The sequence below is a fragment of the Zonotrichia albicollis genome, chromosome 11 (genome assembly GCF_047830755.1).
Source record: "Zonotrichia albicollis isolate bZonAlb1 chromosome 11, bZonAlb1.hap1, whole genome shotgun sequence".
NCBI lineage: Eukaryota > Metazoa > Chordata > Aves > Passeriformes > Passerellidae > Zonotrichia > Zonotrichia albicollis.
This window is the reverse complement of record NC_133829.1, coordinates 9,936,067-9,957,138: the sequence shown is the minus strand read 5'-3', so window position 1 is coordinate 9,957,138 and position 21,072 is coordinate 9,936,067. Positions and strand designations below refer to the sequence as shown.

At 39.8% G+C, this 21,072-nt stretch overlaps 1 protein-coding gene across 1 annotated transcript; it reads left to right on the top strand.

Moving 5' to 3' along the window:
• The first annotated feature begins 174 nt into the window (after positions 1-174).
• On the top strand, positions 175-11,340 carry HDC (histidine decarboxylase). Its single transcript, XM_005483387.4, has 12 exons — positions 175-1,600; positions 2,403-2,575; positions 3,609-3,722; positions 4,466-4,588; positions 5,395-5,529; positions 6,428-6,571; positions 6,826-6,892; positions 7,648-7,810; positions 7,915-8,005; positions 9,165-9,263; positions 9,947-10,048; positions 10,230-11,340. The coding sequence occupies exons 1-12, from the start codon at positions 1,573-1,575 to the stop codon at positions 10,989-10,991; spliced, it is 2,001 nt and encodes a 666-aa protein (XP_005483444.2). The 5' UTR covers positions 175-1,572; the 3' UTR covers positions 10,992-11,340.
• Positions 11,341-21,072: the final 9,732 nt, after the last annotated feature.

The following is a 21,072-nucleotide window of genomic DNA, read 5'->3' as shown; positions in this document are numbered from 1 at the left end:
AGCCAAGAGATGTTCATAAATTCCCATTAAGCATGTTGACAGCTTGGTACTTTTGTCCTAATGTTTCCAGAGCAATATGAGATAAACCAAATGAACATAGTAGTTTTTTGCACTTTTCTCAATGCCTTTTTATCAATTTGGGGTTTTTTATTTCAGTACATTAATCTGATGTGTGTGTGTCAGAGCATCTTTCTCATATCTATAAAACAGTTCCTTCTCAAGTATCTCTTTGCAGCAGAAGCTAGAAAAGGTTCCACACTGTTCTGTAGACAGTGTGTGTGAGAACAATGTAAAAGCTTTCTAGAACTATGAAAGTGGTTGTGCTGCATTACAGTACCTGGGGCAGAGAATCAAAGCTGCTCTGGCAGCCAGTTCTCTCCTGTGACAGAACAGCAAAACTGCTGGGAGGTGTCAGACACAGGGTCCAGCCTGGCATCCTGTCTCCAGCAGGGCCAGCCCCAGGCAGGAGCCTAAAGAATGGCAAGAATTTATTGTATGGGAAATAATTTCCCTTTCTGGTGCTTAATCCACAAGTCCTCCCTCTTGTCTTTTCCCAGGGCTGCCTGGTGCAGTGTGGAGCAAGTGAAGATGGATAAGGATTCAACACTGAGTAGTGTCAAAGACTGTGCTGCCAGAGAGAGGTCAGGATGTGTTTTCAGGTCCTAAAACTGGAACAAGAGGCAATCTATAAGGCTGTTCTTTCAAACTGAGAATGATCCAAGTGGAGGACTTGGAGGAATTCTGGAGAGACAAGACTAAATCCCAGTGCTTATGCATGTCATACAGAAGAAAGGAAAGCACAGTGAGGGAAGAGGTGCCTTTTCCCCGCTCAGTGGTCTAGGGTGAGACCCTTGGAGGAACATCACCCTGCTCAGTGTAACCTGCTCTGCTCTCATCTGAAGGGCAGGACATCCACAGAGGATTGCTGCTGCTTCACATTGTGCTTCTGGAACTGGCAAGGGCTGTGAAGCCTTTCCTTTTAGCAGCATGGACTGACAGCATAAGGACTGAACACTTGTGGAGATGTAGGTATATCCTCTTTTTGGGGAAAAAAGAGTTCTCAAAACAATTCTTAGTAAAAGTTCCTGTCTCCCATATCAAATCTGTTCTGTGCTGGTACCTTGTTTTCATGGCTACTGCTAGCACAGTAGCCAGGTGTGCTGGTCTAATATCTGCTAGCTTTTATTTGGTTTTGAAAGCTCTTGAACTTTTTCTTTCCCACAAGTCTTATGTTAATATGCCTTGTATTCATGTCATGGATTACTGTGAGACTTCTGAAAAATTGATTGAAAATGGGAAAGTGCAGAGGCAGCTCCTCTTAGTGATACACTATCTTACACATCAAAAGAGCACAGATGAGAACATGAGAGATTGTAAAAACCCTCAGCTGGGAGGAGTTAGATAAACACTCACCAATGACCTGCCTGTTAAACCTTTTCCAGAATGTGTGAGTCTGAGAGATAAAGGGAGCTATAAAGGGGGAAGCAGCTGGCAGGGCACCAGACCAAACTGACCACAGCTCCCAAAAGGTTGTGGCCCAGGTTTGGAGAGGAGCATTCCTAAGGAATCAGTATGGAGCCTGAGGAGTACAGACAGAGAGGTGAGTGATCTGTGCCTCTTGCAAATAGGTAACATCTGCTCATGGAGATCAGCTGTTGTGGGGCTGGGAGTGATACCCAAAATAAGGATGGGCTATATCCTCTTTAAATGTGCACTTGGCCTTGAGACTTGGATCTGCTGAGGCAAAAATGTGTCCCAGGGTTGAGTTTAAATTAATGGATTTAGTGTCTGAGGGTAACTTAGCCTTTTTGGTCATACATCTAAGATGCTGTGGGAAAGCTGCAAAACTGTAATTCTGAATAAACTTGTGCTAAGGGCTTGTGCACAATAGCTTTTCACTGGCTTCACACCCTGAGACTCCAGACTTGGACAGTTCTGGAGATGGAGAGCCAACCTTGGTTCTAGGGCTGCGGGAGATTGCCTTAAAAAGTGGAGAAGGGGTGTGGAGCAATGCAGCTGATTTCAGGGGATGCAAAAGCAGGTTTGCTATAATGACAAGGAAGTGTAGGACATGAAAATTTAATACCTGTGAAATGCAGTTTCAATTAATTTGTAGGCAAGAAAATCTAACCTTTCAGTAACCAAACAAACTGTACTTGTACCATGATTGTGTTTTAAAGGTATATTTGAACTATTCAATGATGGTACTGAAAAAGCCCTATGAGGCTGTTTTAGAACATTGTTGGATGGGACAAGTAGGGTGTAGGAGGGAGGAGCTGGGAGCAGTATTCCAATGCTGTTAGAACCTCTGTCCAATGCTAAGGACAGATTGTGTGCAGTGCCTGTACTGCTAGTTAGCGTTTCCATAACTGAAGCTGAAACCACTGGTTTGCCTCTTGCAGGGAAAGAGATGGTGGATTACATTTGCCAGTACCTGAGCAATGTGAGAGAGAGACGGGTGACTCCTGATGTACAGCCAGGTTACATGAGAGCCCAGCTGCCTGACTCTGCCCCAATGGACCCAGACAGCTGGGACAACATCTTTGGAGATATAGAGAAGATTATTATGCCAGGGGTAAGAAATAAAATGTAATCATGGCAGGAAAAAGCCATTACTACCTGGGGTGAACACCAAATCCTGGGAATGCACAGCTTCTGCAGAACATTGTTCTAAATAAGTAAAGTACCCAAAAATGTAGCATGAATCTTGTAGATGTTATCTCCACAGTTGTGTTCCTAACTAATTTTAAGGGTTAGATTGTGAGTGTATTTTTAAACTACTTTGTATATAACTCATATTTGCTTATAGGGAAACAAATTCAGCAGTATGAGAAAATCATTAGCTTCACAATGTCTCTACCTGCTGAACCATATAATCTTAATTTCAGAGATGTGGAAACTGGGCACAGCCAGGTGAAACAATTCTTGCCCAGCTTCATGCACATGCAAAGCTTGTTTCCTGTGCTTTGAATGTAAAAGTCTACTTCCTCTTGTACATAAATACTGCAGATTCTGCTAAGGGAATTCATATTACCAAATTGCATGCTTTATGTAAGAAACTTTTTCAAAGCCCGTTCTCAAATTTTTTTGTAGATGTTTGCAGAAACTTGATCTGATGTAGGAGAGGCAATCAGATTACATGCACTTATGCTGGTGTCCCACACACCAGCTCATTCAGATGTATAGAAGGGTTTATATATTTGTAAATTGCTGTGTGTGGCTAAAGGTAACTTGTTGTTTGACAAAATGAGCAACGTTGTTGCAAGGATTCCCTTTATAAAGATAAATATTTTGATAAATCTTTCTGCCTCTGGTCTTTCAAACAGGGCACAACATTCTTTCCTGTTCAGAATCTTTGTCTGCCTGTTTAATTCAGATAAATGCTTTTGCTGTTATTTGTAATTTATCTGTTAATAATGCAGTGTTATCATCTTCTAGTGCTGCTCCCCTGTTGGTATTATCTGTACAGCTCTCTGCTGCAGATATATAGTTGCATGTATTGTGTTGCTGTAATCCTTTTCTCTCGTTCTAAACAGATAGGAACCACTACACCTCATGGAAAGTTTTGTGACATTTTCAGACTGAACTTCTACATAATTCTGTTCTAGGTAGTCCATTGGCAAAGTCCACACATGCACGCCTACTTTCCAGCTCTAACTTCCTGGCCTTCACTCCTTGGAGATATGTTGGCTGATGCAATTAACTGCTTGGGATTCACATGGGTAAATTTTTTAGGGCTATTTTAGACATTCCTCTCCTGTGTGTAACATGCAAGAGCAGGTCTTAGTCATTCTTTCTTGTTCTCTGAGTCAGTATAATTATTTGTTTTAACCAAGTGTATGTTGTTGCATAAATGAAAATTGTCACTTAAAAAAAAAAGAACCCAAAAGAACATATAAGAACAAGCATTACCTAGTAGTAAGAGGTGAATGAAGAAAATATACTAGAAATGTCTGTTTTCAAATTCTTTGCATATCCCACTGAGCATTGTTCCTTGTCATCTGGTCTCAGTGCCAAAACTCTTACACAAGCAGTGTTAGCAATAGAGCAGCCACCAGCCATGACTGCAGGCTAGATTGGGCTCCATTCCAGTTCTCCTGCTCCTTTGAGAGAACACACTTCCTATTTTTCCTCTTGTGAAAATAATTGTTTGGTATCCTGGGCCAGAATATCTGCATGCTTTGTATCCTCCTGCAGCAGCTACAGAGCACTACTTGCTTATGACTCTGCACACCATAGTAGTTTCTGAAGCCAGTGTTTTCCACAGTGCCAAAGTTGCCCAGATTTTTAGATATGTGTCTCTGTGTAAGAAAGTAGAAGCTCATAAACCTGTAAGAAATTGGTTGGTGTGGTCTCCATGTAGCTGTATCAGATTAGCTCATTGCCTCTCTTAGCTCTCAGTTGGACGAGGGATCAGTGCCCAGGGTGAATTACAGCCTGATTCTCCTTTTTCAATTTTTTCTAGGCCTCCAGCCCAGCCTGTACAGAACTGGAAATGAATGTGATGGATTGGTTGGCTAAAATGCTGGGCCTTCCAGATAAATTCCTGCACCACCATCCTGACAGTGTGGGTGGAGGAGTATTACAGGTAGGGGAGATTAGAGACGGTCTTATCAACATCTGTTTTCAAGTGAATTGCTCTCTGGGTGATAGTTTTACTAGAGACAAAACCAACAAAATTTTCTATATGGCTCTGAATCCAAATTTGACATTATTTTCCCAAATTTTAGTATTAAATGTGGTAGATTATAGAATAGAAACTGATGTTGCTTTTATTACTGTGTTATGGACAAACAGCAGGTATTCTTGTGGTCTTTTTAAGGATGAGTCAGATTTCATTTCTTTAATCTGTTTCCAATCTTTCACATCACCAAATTTTGCACTAAAATGATTCTTACTTAATTGGAGAAGGAATCCTTGTCACTATCCTTCTGCCACAGTCCTTAGCCACACAAGAAGTTTCTATTCCTTTTTCTCATGTCTGCTTTTTGTCTCTGAGAGGAGCAAGGTCAAGGCCTGAACTGTTACCTCCTTCCAGAAAGTGTAAGCAAGAGTTCCCTGGAATCAGTGCTGTTTTGTTATTATAAGGGGCTTTGATCATGTTTGTAATTTATGGGAAATACTATGTTTTATTTGTAGAACAAAAGGAAAATGTGGTTTATTTACTGCCCAGAACTCAGTGCTGAATATTAAAATCTACAGCAGTTAAAGTGCTTTGTTTTGTGTTGCTGGCCCAGAGAGCTGCTCATCAGCTAATGACTCTCCACTGCGTCAGAGAAATCAGGAGTAGCAATGAAAGAGGGGGTGGGCACCGGGCACTTCAGTGATTTCTGCAGATCCCTGGCAAAACAGCAATGAAGTAGCCATTGCAGTAAATGAGTAATGTCTTTGCAGAGCACTGTGAGTGAATCAACCTTGGTTGCACTGCTGGCAGCAAGGAAGAACAAAATTCTGGAGCTGAAGGTTTCTGAGCCAGACGCTGATGAGTCCTCACTCAATTCTCGCCTCGTCGCTTACGCGTCTGATCAAGTAGGTTCTGATGGTTCCAAGGAGGACAAATTGCTTCTGTTGTCTCACTCAGCCTTTGCCATGTGAAGTCATATTTCTGTGCAACAACACAGGAATGCCTCACAAGCATGGACCAGTTCCCCTGCTGCTGCTTTCTGCAGATGGGGAAATGGAATCAGTGTGAGGCGAGGTTTTTTGGGCCTTGGCAGTCCTCAAGAGATTGTTTCACATGACTGAGTTCTGCATTTCCTTCCTGTTTTTCACAAAGCCTTGATCCAGGAACTGTGTGCTGAGCTCATGCTGCTTCATCTCGTGTTTCTTCCCAGCCTCTTCCCCTCAGAGACAGGCATGCTCAAAGCACTGTTACCTGAATGCTGCTCCTGGCTGTGTGCTCCACTGTTGGCTTTTGCCAGCAAACTCGTTCTGTCCTTGGCCTCCTGAACTGGGCATTACATTCCCCTGGGAAAACTACCACAGGAGAGACATCATGCTCATTCTCTCTTAGTCTAACTAAAAGGACTGTATCTTCTAAGGTGTTTTGCTCTATCCAGAAGTAAACACACTTCAGGGCATTTATCTTCTTATGGCAGGGAGGAGGGAATAAACTGCGGTTGATTCATTTCTAGAGGCTCCTTTAAGAGCTGAGTTCTGATAAATGTCCCTCCAAACACAAGATGAGGATGCCTATTATTATATTTTAGAAACCAGTACCCAAGTAAATGAAGCATTCTTTGGAATTACAGGGTACAGTTTCTTACAGTTACTCACAAAGAAGATGCTTTCAGACTTGTATTAATAGGGATTACAATAAGGTTGTTATCTCTGCATTTCTTGCCACCACTGTCTTTAATAAAGCCATAATTTATCACAGCTGTTCAGCCTCAGAGCTTGAATTCTTACTGTTTTTCTTATTTTAAAGGCACATTCCTCTGTAGAAAAGGCTGGCTTGATTTCTCTTGTGAAGATAAAATTTCTGCCTGTGGATGAGAACTTTTCCCTCAGAGGTGAAACTTTGAAGAAAGCCATTGCAGAAGACAGAAAGAAAGGCTTAGTGCCAGTCTTTGTATGTTCAACTTTCTGGTTGGGGGTATTGACATAGTGTTATATTCTTTATGTCAAAATGAAATTACATATAAAAATTTCTTATTGTGTTGAAATACATTAGTTGAAGATTCATATGTATACAGGAATTTCTATTATATTAAATAAAAAGTTTTAATGTTTTGACTGCTTGCAATAAAGTGCCCACTTTTAAAGTGCTGCATCCATATATTAAAAGAAACCAAATCCATTTTAACAGATTTGGTTTTTTCCTAGGTTTGTGCAACTTTGGGTACAACTGGTGTCTGTGCTTTTGACAATCTCTCAGAACTGGGTCCAGTTTGTAAGTATCTTTTTCCCCCTAATTTTGCTCTGTGAAAGTATCTAGAGGATACTCTAGTATCTAGAAGATACTCTTAGATTTTTCATGCCAAAATGAAGTAGAGCAGAGTGTTTCAGACATGTCTTAGGGATGGCTGAAGTCAGTACAAGACTGCAGTAATTTCTGTAAGGTTTAGATTAGGATGCTAAAATACATTCTATTTGAGATGGATGAAATTTGCCAACTGATAAATCTTTAATGTGGTTATTCAGGAAATACAGACTGTGTGGTACTGTTGTAGGATGGATACATTAATATTTAATCTAGCAAAGGAGTTTTGAAGGTAGTTTCTGGTAGGACATCCTCTAGATCAATCAGTATCACAGGGAAATTTGACATGGTTGCAAAGTCTATTCCAGCGTAAATTCTGACCAGTAGCTGCTGAAGACAGAGGAGCTTTCTCGTATGGGTCAGAATGTGGCTTCTATTTCTGGGTCCTTTTTTGCTAGCCACTATATCTTTATTTTGGCTTTGTGCAGCTGAGGGGTACTGGGGAATTTCACTTAGTGAAAGGGTGGGTCAGAGAAATCAAATGTTAAAAAGACAGCGTTATCCTATATTTTAGCATTATGGATCTACACCTTTAGAATAGAACTAGATTGTCCATTGCTTGTCAGCCTCCTCCAAGTCACTGCACCTGGTTTGCAGGGAGGAGAGATCAGCATGCACTTTGATTCCCTATATCCCTTACATAACAACAGTCTCAATTCCTACAGGTGATGCTGAGGGACTCTGGCTTCATGTTGATGCTGCATATGCAGGAACAGCATTTGTATGTCCTGAATTTCGGTTGTTTTTGGATGGAATTGAATATGCAGACTCCTTTACTTTTAATCCTTCTAAGTGGATGATGGTCCATTTTGACTGCACTGGATTTTGGTGAGTATAGTCAAAACACAAACAACACCAAAAGGATAACATGCAAATTGCAAAGTTTATCTCTGCACTTACTTTGCTAAATCTACTTCTTTCTACAATCATAGGGTTAAAGATAAATACAAGTTGCATCAAACCTTCAGTGTTAATCCTGTCTACCTCAGACATGCCAATTCAGGAGCTGCAATTGACTTCATGGTAAGTTATTATTTAAGCTGATATTTTGTATTGCCTATAAAATTTTCAATCAGACTGTGAAATTCCTCTCACATTCTGGAGTATGTTTATCTTATTGCTGGTCTTACTATGTATACCAAACTATACTGAGATCCTAATGCAGAGAAAGTAGCAAAACTTTGCAGTAAGCTCTGGTTATGAGGATTAATTATAAAATTGCTTTCAGATTGAAGTACTTAAGATTTTTACACAGGTGCAGATCCAGCCTTGCCTTTCTAATGCAAAAGGTCATTTCTGTTTATTGTGTTGCTGAAGTAATTCCTACTGATGCCATTTTGGCTGGATTTCTTTTATCTGTACATGTAACAAAAGAGAGAAACGAGTAAGCAATGGAAAAGCCATGCTCTGAAACAGCAGGAGAATTAATTACATTTTTTCTTCAGATTAAAGAATTCATAGGAAAGCTAAGAGGCATTTCACTGCAGATACATCTTACAGCAGATTTCAGTACAGTAATACAAAGGAATATTCACTGCCAATTATTTCTGCTATGATCTCACCCTAGTCCTGAAAAGATAATTGTTTTCTTGAAATCAATAGTGCTTTTCACTAGAGTGGAGATAGGGAGGGATGGAAAAAAAGGATGTTGAGTCCCTCTTGTGGTGAAATTGGATTTTGCACGTGGTTGTGCAGCTTCCCTGAAATATTCCTTTACATGTATTCTCACTCTTTTCCTTGGAATAGGTGTTACTTTGTTTGGAACTGCCTACCTCAGTATCAAATCTTGCTGTTTATAATTGATTTGGGAAAATGTTCAGGAAATTACAGGAGCTGAGGTCAGCACTAGTCAGTCCTAAAGTGTAAATGGCCACATCTTGAATTGATTATGCTCTTAAATGCAAAAAGTTGTTATAAGCTTGTAATTAATTTAAAATTCTAAGCATATCTAAGCCATAAATTAAGGGGAATAGCCAAAATCTTATTTTTGCAAATAATTGAAAAATATGGGGACACAGTGTTTCTTTGATGGCTGTTTCCTAGGCTTAGCAGATTTTCAGTAATATGACACTATTCATCTCGAGAGAGGTCTCTGACCTGAGTCTGAAGCAGGAGATGTAGCAGTGGAAGGAGAACTCTCCTTTCTGTTGTTTCTGCACTCACTGATGTTCTGTTTCCACAGCACTGGCAAATTCCACTGAGCCGTCGATTTCGTTCTCTCAAGCTGTGGTTTGTGCTTCGCTCCTTTGGGGTGAAAAAGCTTCAAGCTCATGTCAGACAGGTGTGTGAGTTACCAGAGTGTTTTATGTTCAGTTCTTGGTGGGTGAGATTAGTACACTCAGAGATGCAGAGAGGAGTAACAGGAATCCTCTCACATGCAACGCTGGTGTGAATTCTAAATGCCTGCTGGTTTTACTCTAAAATAATCTGTAAAGATTGACTGTGCAGACAAAACATTTCCTGTCCCCTTCTTGACAGCACTGGGCAATGGAAAGGGACTTGATCACTGCTTTCTGCACTTTACTGAGCCATAGTTTGCAGAAGCTTTCTTTGAGGTCAAGTGGCAGCTGTTTGGGGCAGGCTATGATGAATGACTGAACCCACCACTCTGAAAATGGACAGGCTTAAGTCTCTGATGGAGTGTAAATAGGAAGGGTCACATTGCAGATCAGTGGTTGCTGCAAAAGGACTCTCATATGAGAAGGCACATTCTCTCTTCAAACCTCCTATAGAAAATCCCTATCTATAGGCCAGTTACTCATGTTCATTGTCAAGGCTTTGGGCAAATAGAGACAGACTTTAAAATTCTTAGCTTTGGTGTAATTTTTCTGTTTGCTCTTATTCATGCATTGGAGTGATATGTTTTAGTAAGGAAAGGAATTCCTTTTAACTACCCAGTTTAGCATCTTACCAGCAGGTTTGTGACAAACAAACAGATAACTTTTTTTCCTCCCTTAATTGTAGGGTACAGAAACAGCCAAATTCTTTGAATCCTTGGTTAAAAGTGACCCACTCTTTGAAATTCCTGCCAAGAGACATCTTGGGCTGGTTGTATTTCGCCTAAAGGTAAAGATTTGCCCCTTTGCATGTCCCTTTGGAATGAACTGACCACAGCTGACCTCTTCCCAGACATGAATAACTGTGAATATATTTCCATTTAAGAATTTGTGATTGCAATTCTGAGATACGTTTGGATGTCACTGGAAATTCTAACTATAGTATTTTTTATTATTCATATTTAAAACAGGGTCCCAATTGGCTGACAGAAAAACTCCTGAAAGAACTGAGCAGTTCTGGCAGGCTCTTCCTCATTCCAGCAACCATCCATGACAAGTTCATAATTCGCTTTACTGTGACATCTCAGTTCACAACCAGGGAAGATATCCTGCAGGACTGGAGCATCATTCAACACACTGCAGCCCAAATCATCAGCCAGAATTATGGCTTGCACTGCATCAGTTCTGGTGATGGGGCAGGAATCCCCACTACAATAGTTCAGCCTACTTCTGATGCCATTAGCAATGTTCCTCAGCTTTACTTAGATGGAGGGAAATACAAAACACCTCCCAGAAAAACAGTAGTACAGCCTAAGAAATTATCAGTAAGTCCCAGTAAGTGTGTGATTAGTCAGCAGGTGAAAGGTCAAGAGGATCCTCTGGATGACTGTTTTCCAGAAGATGTCCAAAATGTTACCAAACATAAGTTAACCTCTTTTTTATTCAGTTATTTATCTGTTCAAGGCAAGAAAAAGACAGCACGTTCCCTTAGCTGCACCAGTGTGCCAGTGACTGGTAATCTGGAGCAGTGTAACCCCAAAGCAGCAGCCACTGACAAGAAGGAGCCTCGTGCCAATGCCAGAGCTCTTTCCAGGCTGCCTGAAGACATGATGATGTTCAAAAAAGGTGCCTTCAAAAAACTAATTAAATTCTACAGTGTCCCAAGTTTTCCAGAGTGTAGCTTTCAGTGTGGCCTTCAGCTGCCTTGTTGTCCTCTGCAGGCCCTTGTTTAACAAGTAAGAGAGCTTGGTCCTTAGAAAGAGAACCAAAGTTTGCTTATTCACATGCAATACTACATGTTCTTTTGCTCAAAATGTAAGCTGTGGCAATGACCACTGAGAAAATGCCTGTGCTTTTACTGGTGAAAACCTCATGTATTTATAGATTAAAATATCAAATAAACCTTATAGGCCTATAACATGAAAACCTTCTGTTTTGTAGACTATGGTAAAGAAAATGCCAATTTCTACCTTACCAGAGCTGGTAATGGACAGTTTCCAGCTGGTAGGCTGGAACCACTTTGACAGAGTATGCTGGCCCCAGGAGGTGATAAACAATCCAGGTCTCCATTTGCATCTCTGGTTTTTGGTTTTGTGGTGTTTTTTTCTTTTCCTTTTTTTTTTTTTTTTTGAGGAGGGGGTGTTGATACCTTGATTTACATTCTCTAGACTGATGTGAGGATCTGTGTGTGCAGTCAATGCCAACATCAGTTTTGAACAGTGCAAAAAGAAGGATATAACCTCTCTAAGAGATTTTGCTGCAGCAGGGCAATTTCCCCAGAGTTAAGCGCAGCAGCCCTTCCAGTTCACCTGTTCTAATCAGCTGAGGGAGGCTTTGTGCAACCATGTTACAAAACAGTTGCCCTTGCAAAGCACCTGTGGCCTTTCTCAGCATTACCTAAGGTCTGTAAACCACAAATGCAGGAGGAAAGAGAGGAGGAATGATATTTCCTTCTCTCTCATAACAAAGAACTAAGGGGCATTATAATAAAGGGTCTTTATACAGCAAACAAATGTTTTGGTACAAGAGACCAGTGATTTAAGTATATAAAAAATCGGAGGGGAGAAAAATCTATTAAGGACAAATTTAAATTTAGGAATAGTACAGTTGAGCCAGGAAACATGTTGATTGATTTATTCTGGGAAAGCACTGCTAGATGCTCAATGTTTTTCTTGTAGCTGTTTCCAGACACCTACAGTCACCCTGTCTTGAAGGCAGTGCACTCAGACAGAAGGATCTTCCCTCTGATCCAGAATATTCCCAGGTTATATAAAAAATGAGCCTGGTTAGTGTCTAGGCCCTTATACAAAATCAGCTAAGATTCAGGTGGAGTTGCAGTACTTTTGCTTTATTAAGAAAATCTCTTATTCACACTTTATTTCTGCTAAAAATCAATAACCATGTTTCATATCACTTTTAATAGTGCTATTAAATCTTTCTGTTTACACAATAAAGCAATAAACACACAGTGAGGATGGCAGTCCCTTTGTGCCTAGTCTTAGATGTTTAAATTTATATTCAGCAATAGGAAGTACTGCCCTGTAATTTATAAACATATCTAATGTGCTAGTGAGTAACAGAACTGTGATAGAATTTTAGAAAATTATGGAAAGTCTTTTCCCCCACTTCCTGTGCTTTCCTCCAACTGTTTCTTTTATTATGTAATTTAATATTATTTTATTAGATACTAAGAATCTTTCAAAATATATATTGGCTTTTTAACTTGGAATACTTCCTTGAAAGGATAAGACTTTTCTGTCAGCAACAGACTAGAATGTGTATTTATGCAGAATAAGTATGTTGTCTCTATGGCTTTCAGGAAATACAGGGCAGAGGGCAATGCAGTAGATGGTAGAAGTCAAAGATGAACATGGAATGCTAGAATTGCAAAACACTGTTTCAAGGAGTGATTCAAGAAAGAAATCTGAAGCATTGAGCAAAGATAAATAATGTGCATAAATTGCAAGCAGACTGTGGGCCTGGTTCTCTGTCCCAGCTTATGGTTATCATAAGGTGCTACAGAGACTGATTGTTCCCTCCTTCCTTACTAAATTCTAACTGCAGTTCTACTGCTGTGACATTCATTTTATGCAAAAATATTTTTGAAATGAAGGAGGAACTGATATAATTGCAGTGATCCAAACCATCCATGAAGCACTTATGAGTAATTACCCCATACAAACAATAGCTTAAGTGCATCACTCTTTAAACACTCACATTAGCACTTTTACCTGGGATCACCTGGCTTGGGTTAGGATATTTTGGTTACAAAACCCTCAAAACTCACACTACCCAAACCACAGGTCCATAGGTTTCTGGAGAACAACTTCTTTTTGGTGAGCAGCAGAAGTGCTCACATAAGGTAAGTGTTTTCTCTATCCAGTGTAACAGAATGTCAGCTAATGGCTTGCCATCGCTCCCCTATGCAAGGGAATGATTAATTCAAGCCAAAAGCTCCTTTGTTTTCCTTGAAAAAAAGTTAATTTTTGCAGTGAGAGACTACAGACCTCATTAGGAGAGGTTTTTGTTGGTCTTCCCCCTTTCCTTTATGGTTAGATTTTCAGCAAAATGTAACAAATGTTCCCTGTTATTTAGTTAGCAAACAACAAGAAAAGTTGTTTAATGATGCCTGAGGCACACTGTGTAGCCTATGCAAATATCTAATGACCTGGCACCCTAGAGGTAAATAACCCCCAATAAACTTTCACTGAGATAAATAACCCTTCAATAAACTTTGAAATCCATATTTTATCATAGAGATAAGTTACTTTAATGACATAAAAAACTGTATTATTGAGTTCAGCATAGTTATTTCCTCATTACTCAGACAATCTTGAAGCAAACTGCAGGAATTTCGCTCTTCTGACTGGACCTAGGGACCAGGGCTTAGTCCTTCTTGGTTCTAAACAGCCATTACTGTGAATAAGGATGGCTTTTCCTTTCTTACTTTTTAAAAAATAATTATTTTTCATTTTATATTTTGCCATGTGCCACTAAGGGGACAAATTCCTTCTCTCTTGTTCAGCCTTCTACTGCCTTCTTATGTAAAATCTGATACCTTCCAGCACAAGGTGAGCAGATTCAGGTCATTGATCTGCCAGGAAACTTTTCCACTGCAGATTTTTTTTCCCCTGCGGGGTAAATTCCCTTTGCTGTTGGTGAGCTGTGGCCAGCTCTGGTGCAGCCCCAGCCCTGGGTGTGTAAGCAGGGTGGGTGGGAGCAGATCCCTGCACTTCAGAGCTGCTCAGAGCTCCCTGCAGCTGGAACCTGAAACCGGGGATTGGGGTGGCCCAGCCAGGGCTGCCTCTCCTGCTCCCACACTGCTCCCAGGAGCCAGCCTGAGAAAATCAACTGCTTTATGTCCAGGATCAATTTGGACTATCGCTAGACGTTAGCATTTGGATAAATTAGAGGGGTTTTGCACTTCTCCTGTATCAGAGTCCTGGTGCCACAGGAATTTTTTAGAAGTTGCTGCACAGCTGTAAACACTACAGAACATTTTTGAAGCTTCATATGTGATGGCAACTGCCTGGGAAAAATAGGAGAAATTAGTAGGCCCTGTTAGCTAGGGTCACAGACAGTATTTCCAAAGCATTGCTGAACTTCCATAACTAATTCCAGGTTCCTGCTCAGAGTGTGTAGCAGTTTAGTGCTATGGTCCTTCAATGGGCTTTCTGAAGAAGTTTTTGTGTGTAACCTTTTCTTCTTCAGTTATATCTCTGACTTTCTAACATGGGATATGCCATTAGTACTGTGATTTCAGTAGGGAGTTGTAATCACCAGCGTGGAGAGCTGAAACCCTCAGGTTTATTGATTGTGAACGTGACATTTTGAAGGACCATTATGTGCCATTATTCAGGGCTAATTTGTTTTAACACTTGTAAATCTTCACACAAAAATACTTGGTTTTGCACAAGATGTGCAATATTTTTCTAAGCTACTCCTTGACATAAACATTTTCCACTGTTCTCCAGCTACATGTTTCTCACAAAGGTTTTCAGCTCAAGGCTTTGCAGGTTTTGCCAAAAGGCAAAGACACCTTGCTGTGATCCACGAGATGCCACCAGAGGGCAACAAGTAACTGGAAGTTTGTGTTAAATTTGGATTCAGGCTCAATATACAGTTAATTAAGAGAAAGGTACTTAGAAAGAGAATATGGGAAAGGCCAGCACTCCTCATGCTGGCTGACATGGGATGCTCCAGGCTGCAGCATTTTCTGTGCAGACAGCCTCTTCTCTCTGTTTTGTTATGGTGTAACAGGAGCCTTCACTGCTCCAATCAGGACGCACCATTCCAGCCAGCTCAAGGGACAATAATCACTGCACAAAGCAACACTTACCTAATTGCTGATGAATGGCAGAGTGATGGGACTCAGACTGGTGGCTTCAGTGAACCTGTGTAACAGGTCAGCTGGGTTTGTTCTTTCTTTGTTTGTTTCACCTGACCATTCCCATGGAAAATCCCAGCTGGGTATTTTTCAGGAGTGCTAAATTGAAGCCTTCAAGCTTCATTTTTCAGTTTCAAATGTCCTTCTGTCACCTTTTAAATTAATAGCTACTACAGTTTCTACTAAAGGTTTATTTGCAGATTTGCCACAGTTTTTCTCTAAGGTTTCAATCAGATGAGACAGGCTGACCTGATCTAATTAATTGGTGCTCCAAAAGGGGTCATTTTGTTTCCCTGTCCTCCTTATGTGACCCTCTAGTTCCACTGCCTCCCTTGCTCCAGCTCTGATGCCCTTCTGACAGTTTTGTGATGGATTCAGCTCACTAAGGCAGCAAAACCCTGTATTTTTAGGGTGAGTTGAATCACTGAGTAGAACTGGCTTATTGAGGAATCATACTAGTACCAATACTAGGATAAATACAAAGGAAGGAATAAGGAAACAATAAGCTTAATCTCCCTTTCCTACATACCTACATCTCAAATTCTTCTTCTGTTCCCTTCCCACTTGGGAAGGAGTGTAAAGTATCTCTTGACCAAAATAATTTTTGTAAATGTAAGAAGCAGGTTTGCAGTCTGTGCAGAGATAAATCAATGAATCTACTCACAGCAGAGTTCAAGCCATTCCATTTTCCCCCTTGGTGCCTGGCAGAGGTTCAGGAGATGAAGGTCAGTACATACATGCTCTGGCGCTACTGAAACTGTGCTTACATCAGCAGTTTATTGGTATTTTTCCATATCTTTCCCCACTTCTGAGAATGATGCTCACAAATCTGTAATGCATCAGGATTTCTAGCAGGTCAGCCAGGGGAGTTGACTTGCTGGTCCAGTTGCAGCTGATTTGACATCACTGGAATACTTTGCAATCACCAACCTCAAAAAAAGTCTCCTTCTAAAGGAGTGAGCCACTCCTGTGAGTAGAATTTCCAAGGAAGCCTTGTCTAGTGGATTACCCAGATCCCTCCTAAAATGTAGAAATTTAGATGTTACAGGGTGCCTTTACTGTGCTGCACTCTGTTACAAGCTCTTTTATGTTCCTTTATGTTAATGACATAAAATGGTGTAACATGGCTGGGAATAAACATGTCATGACTCATTAGACAAAGTCATATAGACAGTCCAGATTTGTGTGTTAAAAGTGGAGACAGACAGGTAATCTGCTACACTCCACAGAGATGAGAGGTGTGTAACTAGGGTAATGGCAATGCTATTACTGAGTATGCATTTACTGACTATGGATCTCAGCTACTCCATATCATCACCTGTCATTTAGCCCACTGCTCAGAGGATGGAATCTTTGATATTGTGGTGATTTCCAGGCTACTGAAGCTAAAATTCTTCAACTATTTTAGATTGAGTGGAGAGCTTTGGTTTTGCTCTCTGCTCTTTTATGACTGGCTTAAGAAATTCTAGGTGAAGCTGAGTCACAGTGAGACTCCTCTTTCTGTTGCAGAGGTGTTAGAAGCAACTGCTATGAAATTCTAGGAACAAAATTTTACTGTTCTACAGTGACATGTGAGAGATTCCTGGTGCTGGATGGTAACTAAATTCTTGGCACTGAGCCCATCCTCATTTTTCTTGGATAGACATTGTTTGGATTCATCAGAACAGATGTGCTCTCCAGGATCGGAGGAGGGAGCTGTCAAAGCTCAGGAATTATCTCCTCTCCTCGTAGAGAACCTACTAAAGGAGCCTTTCTCAATTCTCTTTCATGAAATTCAAAAAATGCTTCCATCCCATGAGCAGATTTTGAATTCTGTTGGTTCCTCACAGACACACAGTGAAGCTCATTCCAGAGCTACAGCAGCAGATGTAGCTCAGAGCTCAGTCAGCTGGGTTAGTACAGGCACCCCAGTCACAGCAAGCTCTTTGCTCTCTTGGCTGCTGAGAAATTACCTGTCAAGAACCGGAGTGACCATGGGGACATGAAAGGGTAAGCATTAAGCAGAAATCTTAGCTGAGAATTTTAAAGCATTAATTTCCACCAAATTTTGACTTCTCCATTTTTTCTTCATTTATGATGGAAGAGTAATTGACATCCATGTGTCCAAATCCAGTGTTGTTTTTTTTAACTACTTACTTAAGCTTGACTCAGATTCAGCATAAAACTCTCCATGAATTTATTAAATCCTCTGAAGGAGACACTCAAATCAAATATATATGTATAATTTGTTGCTATCTACCATCAAGGCAAGATTATACTCAGCAAACTTTTCAAAGGCAGTACAGTATGAGCAATGTTCCCAGCTGCTGCCAACAGCAGCATCAAATGACAGGGTGTGCTTATCAAAGAGCAGTGATTTCCTAGAAAGAGGGGTGGAGGAAGAGGCTTTGCTCTCACAGCCTCATTGCCTGGGCAGCAGCAAAGTGAATAGACAGGCTCTGCCATCAGGTTTAGTGCAGGGTTCTTCAGCCTCTTTCACATGAACAAACCCCTTCAAATTATGAGAGCAGTAGCTTGCTTACAGCTGCCACTCACACAATGGTTAAAGAAGCCAGAATTTGTATAATATGATATGGCAGCAATTCTAACTAGTGTGAGTGAGCAGAAAACTGAATGCAGTTGTTTTTTCAGGGGCACAGCAAAGCTATATGAACAATTTCTATAAATATTCTTTAAGAAAGATGTGAAGCAGTTTTCAAATTTTAAATGCTTACGTACAACAGGCTGCACTGCACTACCATAAATTTGAGATTAAAGAAATTTCATATGTCCTGGAGCCATGAAGTTCACTTGGCAACCCTGAGAGAAAGTATTGTCACAGTACTGACCCTAGAAAATGCTGGCAGATCGTGTTACTGTATGCATGGAACTGCTGGGCTGAAGGAAATCTATCCCACCAAGTGATGTGCCTCTTGCTGCATGAACCTCCAGCATTTTTCAGTAGTCAGCACTGCAGTGCCTCTGGAAATGACAGAGTGTAAAATGTCAGGGATTATGAGCACCAAATTTTTTGCCTTCATAGAACTTCATTCAGCTCTGTCACCTTTCTATAATAGAAACGTGGCATCTAAAATTAAAACAGGTATTTATATGTATACTGAAACTCATCTTTATATGCACATACAGTGCAGCTAATCAGAATGTAGATTTCTGCAAACTCAGGGAGGAAAAGAAATTAATTATTAAGTCAGTAATTTCTTTGATGTAACATAGTTTATGATTGGCCAGAAGGACAGTGGAAACTCTTATCTTCCTGAAATCAGGTGGATTCAGTCAACAAGGACAATTTTATTTGCTCGAAGTCCCAAAGTGGTTTTTTACTACTTTTAAGCCAAAAATTTAGTCTAACAATTATCTAACCATGGCTCTGTCATTGTGTTTTCTATTTCATTGCAACTTCTATCTCCACATTGGCTGATGTCCTGCCCCTCATGTTTATGTATTTCTACTACCTGTGCTGTCTCCTTGGCTCAGTTACTGAGCCTTACTTTGAGTGGGGTTTGGTGAACTGATATATTATTTTGAATTATATATGTTGAAATGTGTTATATATGTTTTTGAGTGCATTTTGCAGTTAATTTCTAAAGAAATTTTAACAGGTATGAAGAACAATGTTTGCTTATATAAAATAGAAAAATGCACTAAGAATTGCCTCACACCAACAGACTTACAAAAATTTGATCTATTGCTACCTAAGTTTTCTGTAGAAAGCATCTACAGAAGTCATCTGCTTTCACCAAAGGAGGTTTGATTTCTCAAAGACAAGGAAGGTTTTGGCCTTGCTTCCAAGAACAGGAGATTACATGGCCATGGGTTGTGTATGTGCATTTATATGTGTCTGTTCTCTCCTTCCCTCCCTGCAACTTGAACCTGCTGGCTGCTTTCAGGCACGTTTGGGAAAGGGTCATAGGTCTCAATGGTATTAGGTTTCCAAGAATTTCATGATAATAACTAGCTGGATAGGAATAAAGAGATTCTTTAAATCCCCTAGCAAAAAGGGGCAGAGTTATTAGATACCAGTGTATCCATATAATGGAGATTTCTTTTAAACTCTCATCTGTGATTTCAGTGAATGTGAACGCAGGAAATAAAAGTTGATGTTTCTGATTTAGCATTTACCATATGAGTTGTATGAAAATATAGGAGCTCAGTTTCATCTTAGCTCTTGTGCTCACAGGGGTGTTTCATTCTGTACTCAAAGCTGCATTGTAGCAGATGGTGTCCAGTCTGATGGACAATTTGACATTAGCATGTCACACAGGAAGGATGTCCTGACAAGGAAGAACAGAAAATCTTCCAAGTATCCAGAACTGGCATTTGGGAAAAACTACAGGACCCTTCAATAACTACAAAAGATAAATAGGCAGAAGCTATGTAGAGTTTATTATATCTTTTAAAAATTAAGTGGGGTTTGGTGAAGCTGGAATTAGGGAGAAGGAATTTCCTGCCATTTAATATATATGTAACTTGTTTAGTTGGAAACATTTAATTTTATCTTTTGAGTGTAAAGAATGATAAAGCAAAATTTGTATTATTAAATTAGAATAGAAATATTTTTTAAAGTACTTGACAATAGTATGCTGCTTTAACTCTATAGCAAGTCACAAGTTAAAGATACTTCAAATTAGTGAAAATGTTTTAATTGTGTATAATAATATTTTACTGATTTAGAGCTCAGAGTTAACTACAAAATTATAAGCTTAAAGGAGGGGCAAAAGTAATTTTAATGTTTTGAGGTGCATTTATTCTTTCCATTTGGAACAGTTCAGACTTTTGAACTTCAGGAAGTTTGAAACTTGCTTTCTAAGAAGCATACTGGACTCTTCTGTGTTGTTTCTGATAGCTGACAGATAAGATTTGCTGGGCCAAATTCTCTTCCTGGGGGTGATAGTCTGTTGGAATTTAGCAAGCAATATCCTTGACAAGGCAGTAGAAGGAAGGAACTGAAGTCTCTTACGTTTGTATTTTTGAGCAGATTAAGTTTCTGTAAGTAACATAAAAACTGTTGAGTAGATGTAAATGTTGAGTCAGCTAACACTAGATTTCCCAATTTTTTAAAAATCAGTAATACAGCAGAAATCCTGGTAAGAAAGGGTAAGCTGCTCCTTAGCCTTTAATATCATATCTCCCAAGTCACACATGTTGCTGTACCACACTACAAATCGAAACAACAATTTAGGACCTCAGTTACTGGGTAGATGGAAATTCATATCTAAGCAGTAATAAAATCCATTGAGACTTCTGTTTCTCTAATAGAGATGTGTTAGAGACAAGATAGGTGAGGGTAAGACAAGACATTGTCCTAAAAAATCGATGAGTTTATACTTTGAACTGCAGTAACTCTGGTTTCGTTGCCAAGGGTGACTTCTCTCTGCTGTGTCTCCTGCTGCTTTTTCTAGTTCTGTAGTTTTAAACTTGAATTTTACTACTCTGTACCTCATTCTCTCATGCTGTTGGCCCAGAATGTTTCTCTTCAGTAGCTGGAACTATACTGTTTTGAGGTGATTTTACATAAACCATTCAAGGCACCTTGTGTCATTTAAAAATGATGGGTAGACTATTAAAAAGCATGCATAGAGCCCCTTAAAAAAACGCCATTACTTGCTAATTAATATTCATAGGCCAAATCTCAGCAATAGAAATGTGAAGCTCTTTCTTCTGTTTCAAGTTAAAATTCCATACAAAGGCGAGGTTTGCAGAGGAAGGAAGTATCTTTACTAATCAGCACATAATTTAAAAATAATTGGCAAGCTTTTGGTTAGTGAGGTGAGCTTTCAAGGTGTTACAATAATTCTAGCAATTTTGTGTAATAAAACTAACCATGTGATCTTTATAAAAAGATTTTTGATATGAAAAGCTCCCTGTCTGCTCAGACAACCACATGTTCAGATAAATATCTTGTATTTGAATGAATGAACTTGGCTTTC

What these genes read in the sequence shown, in the direction of transcription:
- HDC (XM_005483387.4), top strand. Translation starts at nt 1,573, where the DNA reads ATGGAGCCTGAGGAGTACAGACAGAGAG. An exon ending in TGGGTGGAGGAGTATTACAG is followed by an intron (nt 4,589 to 5,394) that starts GTAGGGGAGATT and finishes ATGTCTTTGCAG; the next exon opens with AGCACTGTGAGTGAATCAAC. An exon ending in TCGCTTACGCGTCTGATCAA is followed by an intron (nt 5,530 to 6,427) that starts GTAGGTTCTGAT and finishes CTTATTTTAAAG; the next exon opens with GCACATTCCTCTGTAGAAAA.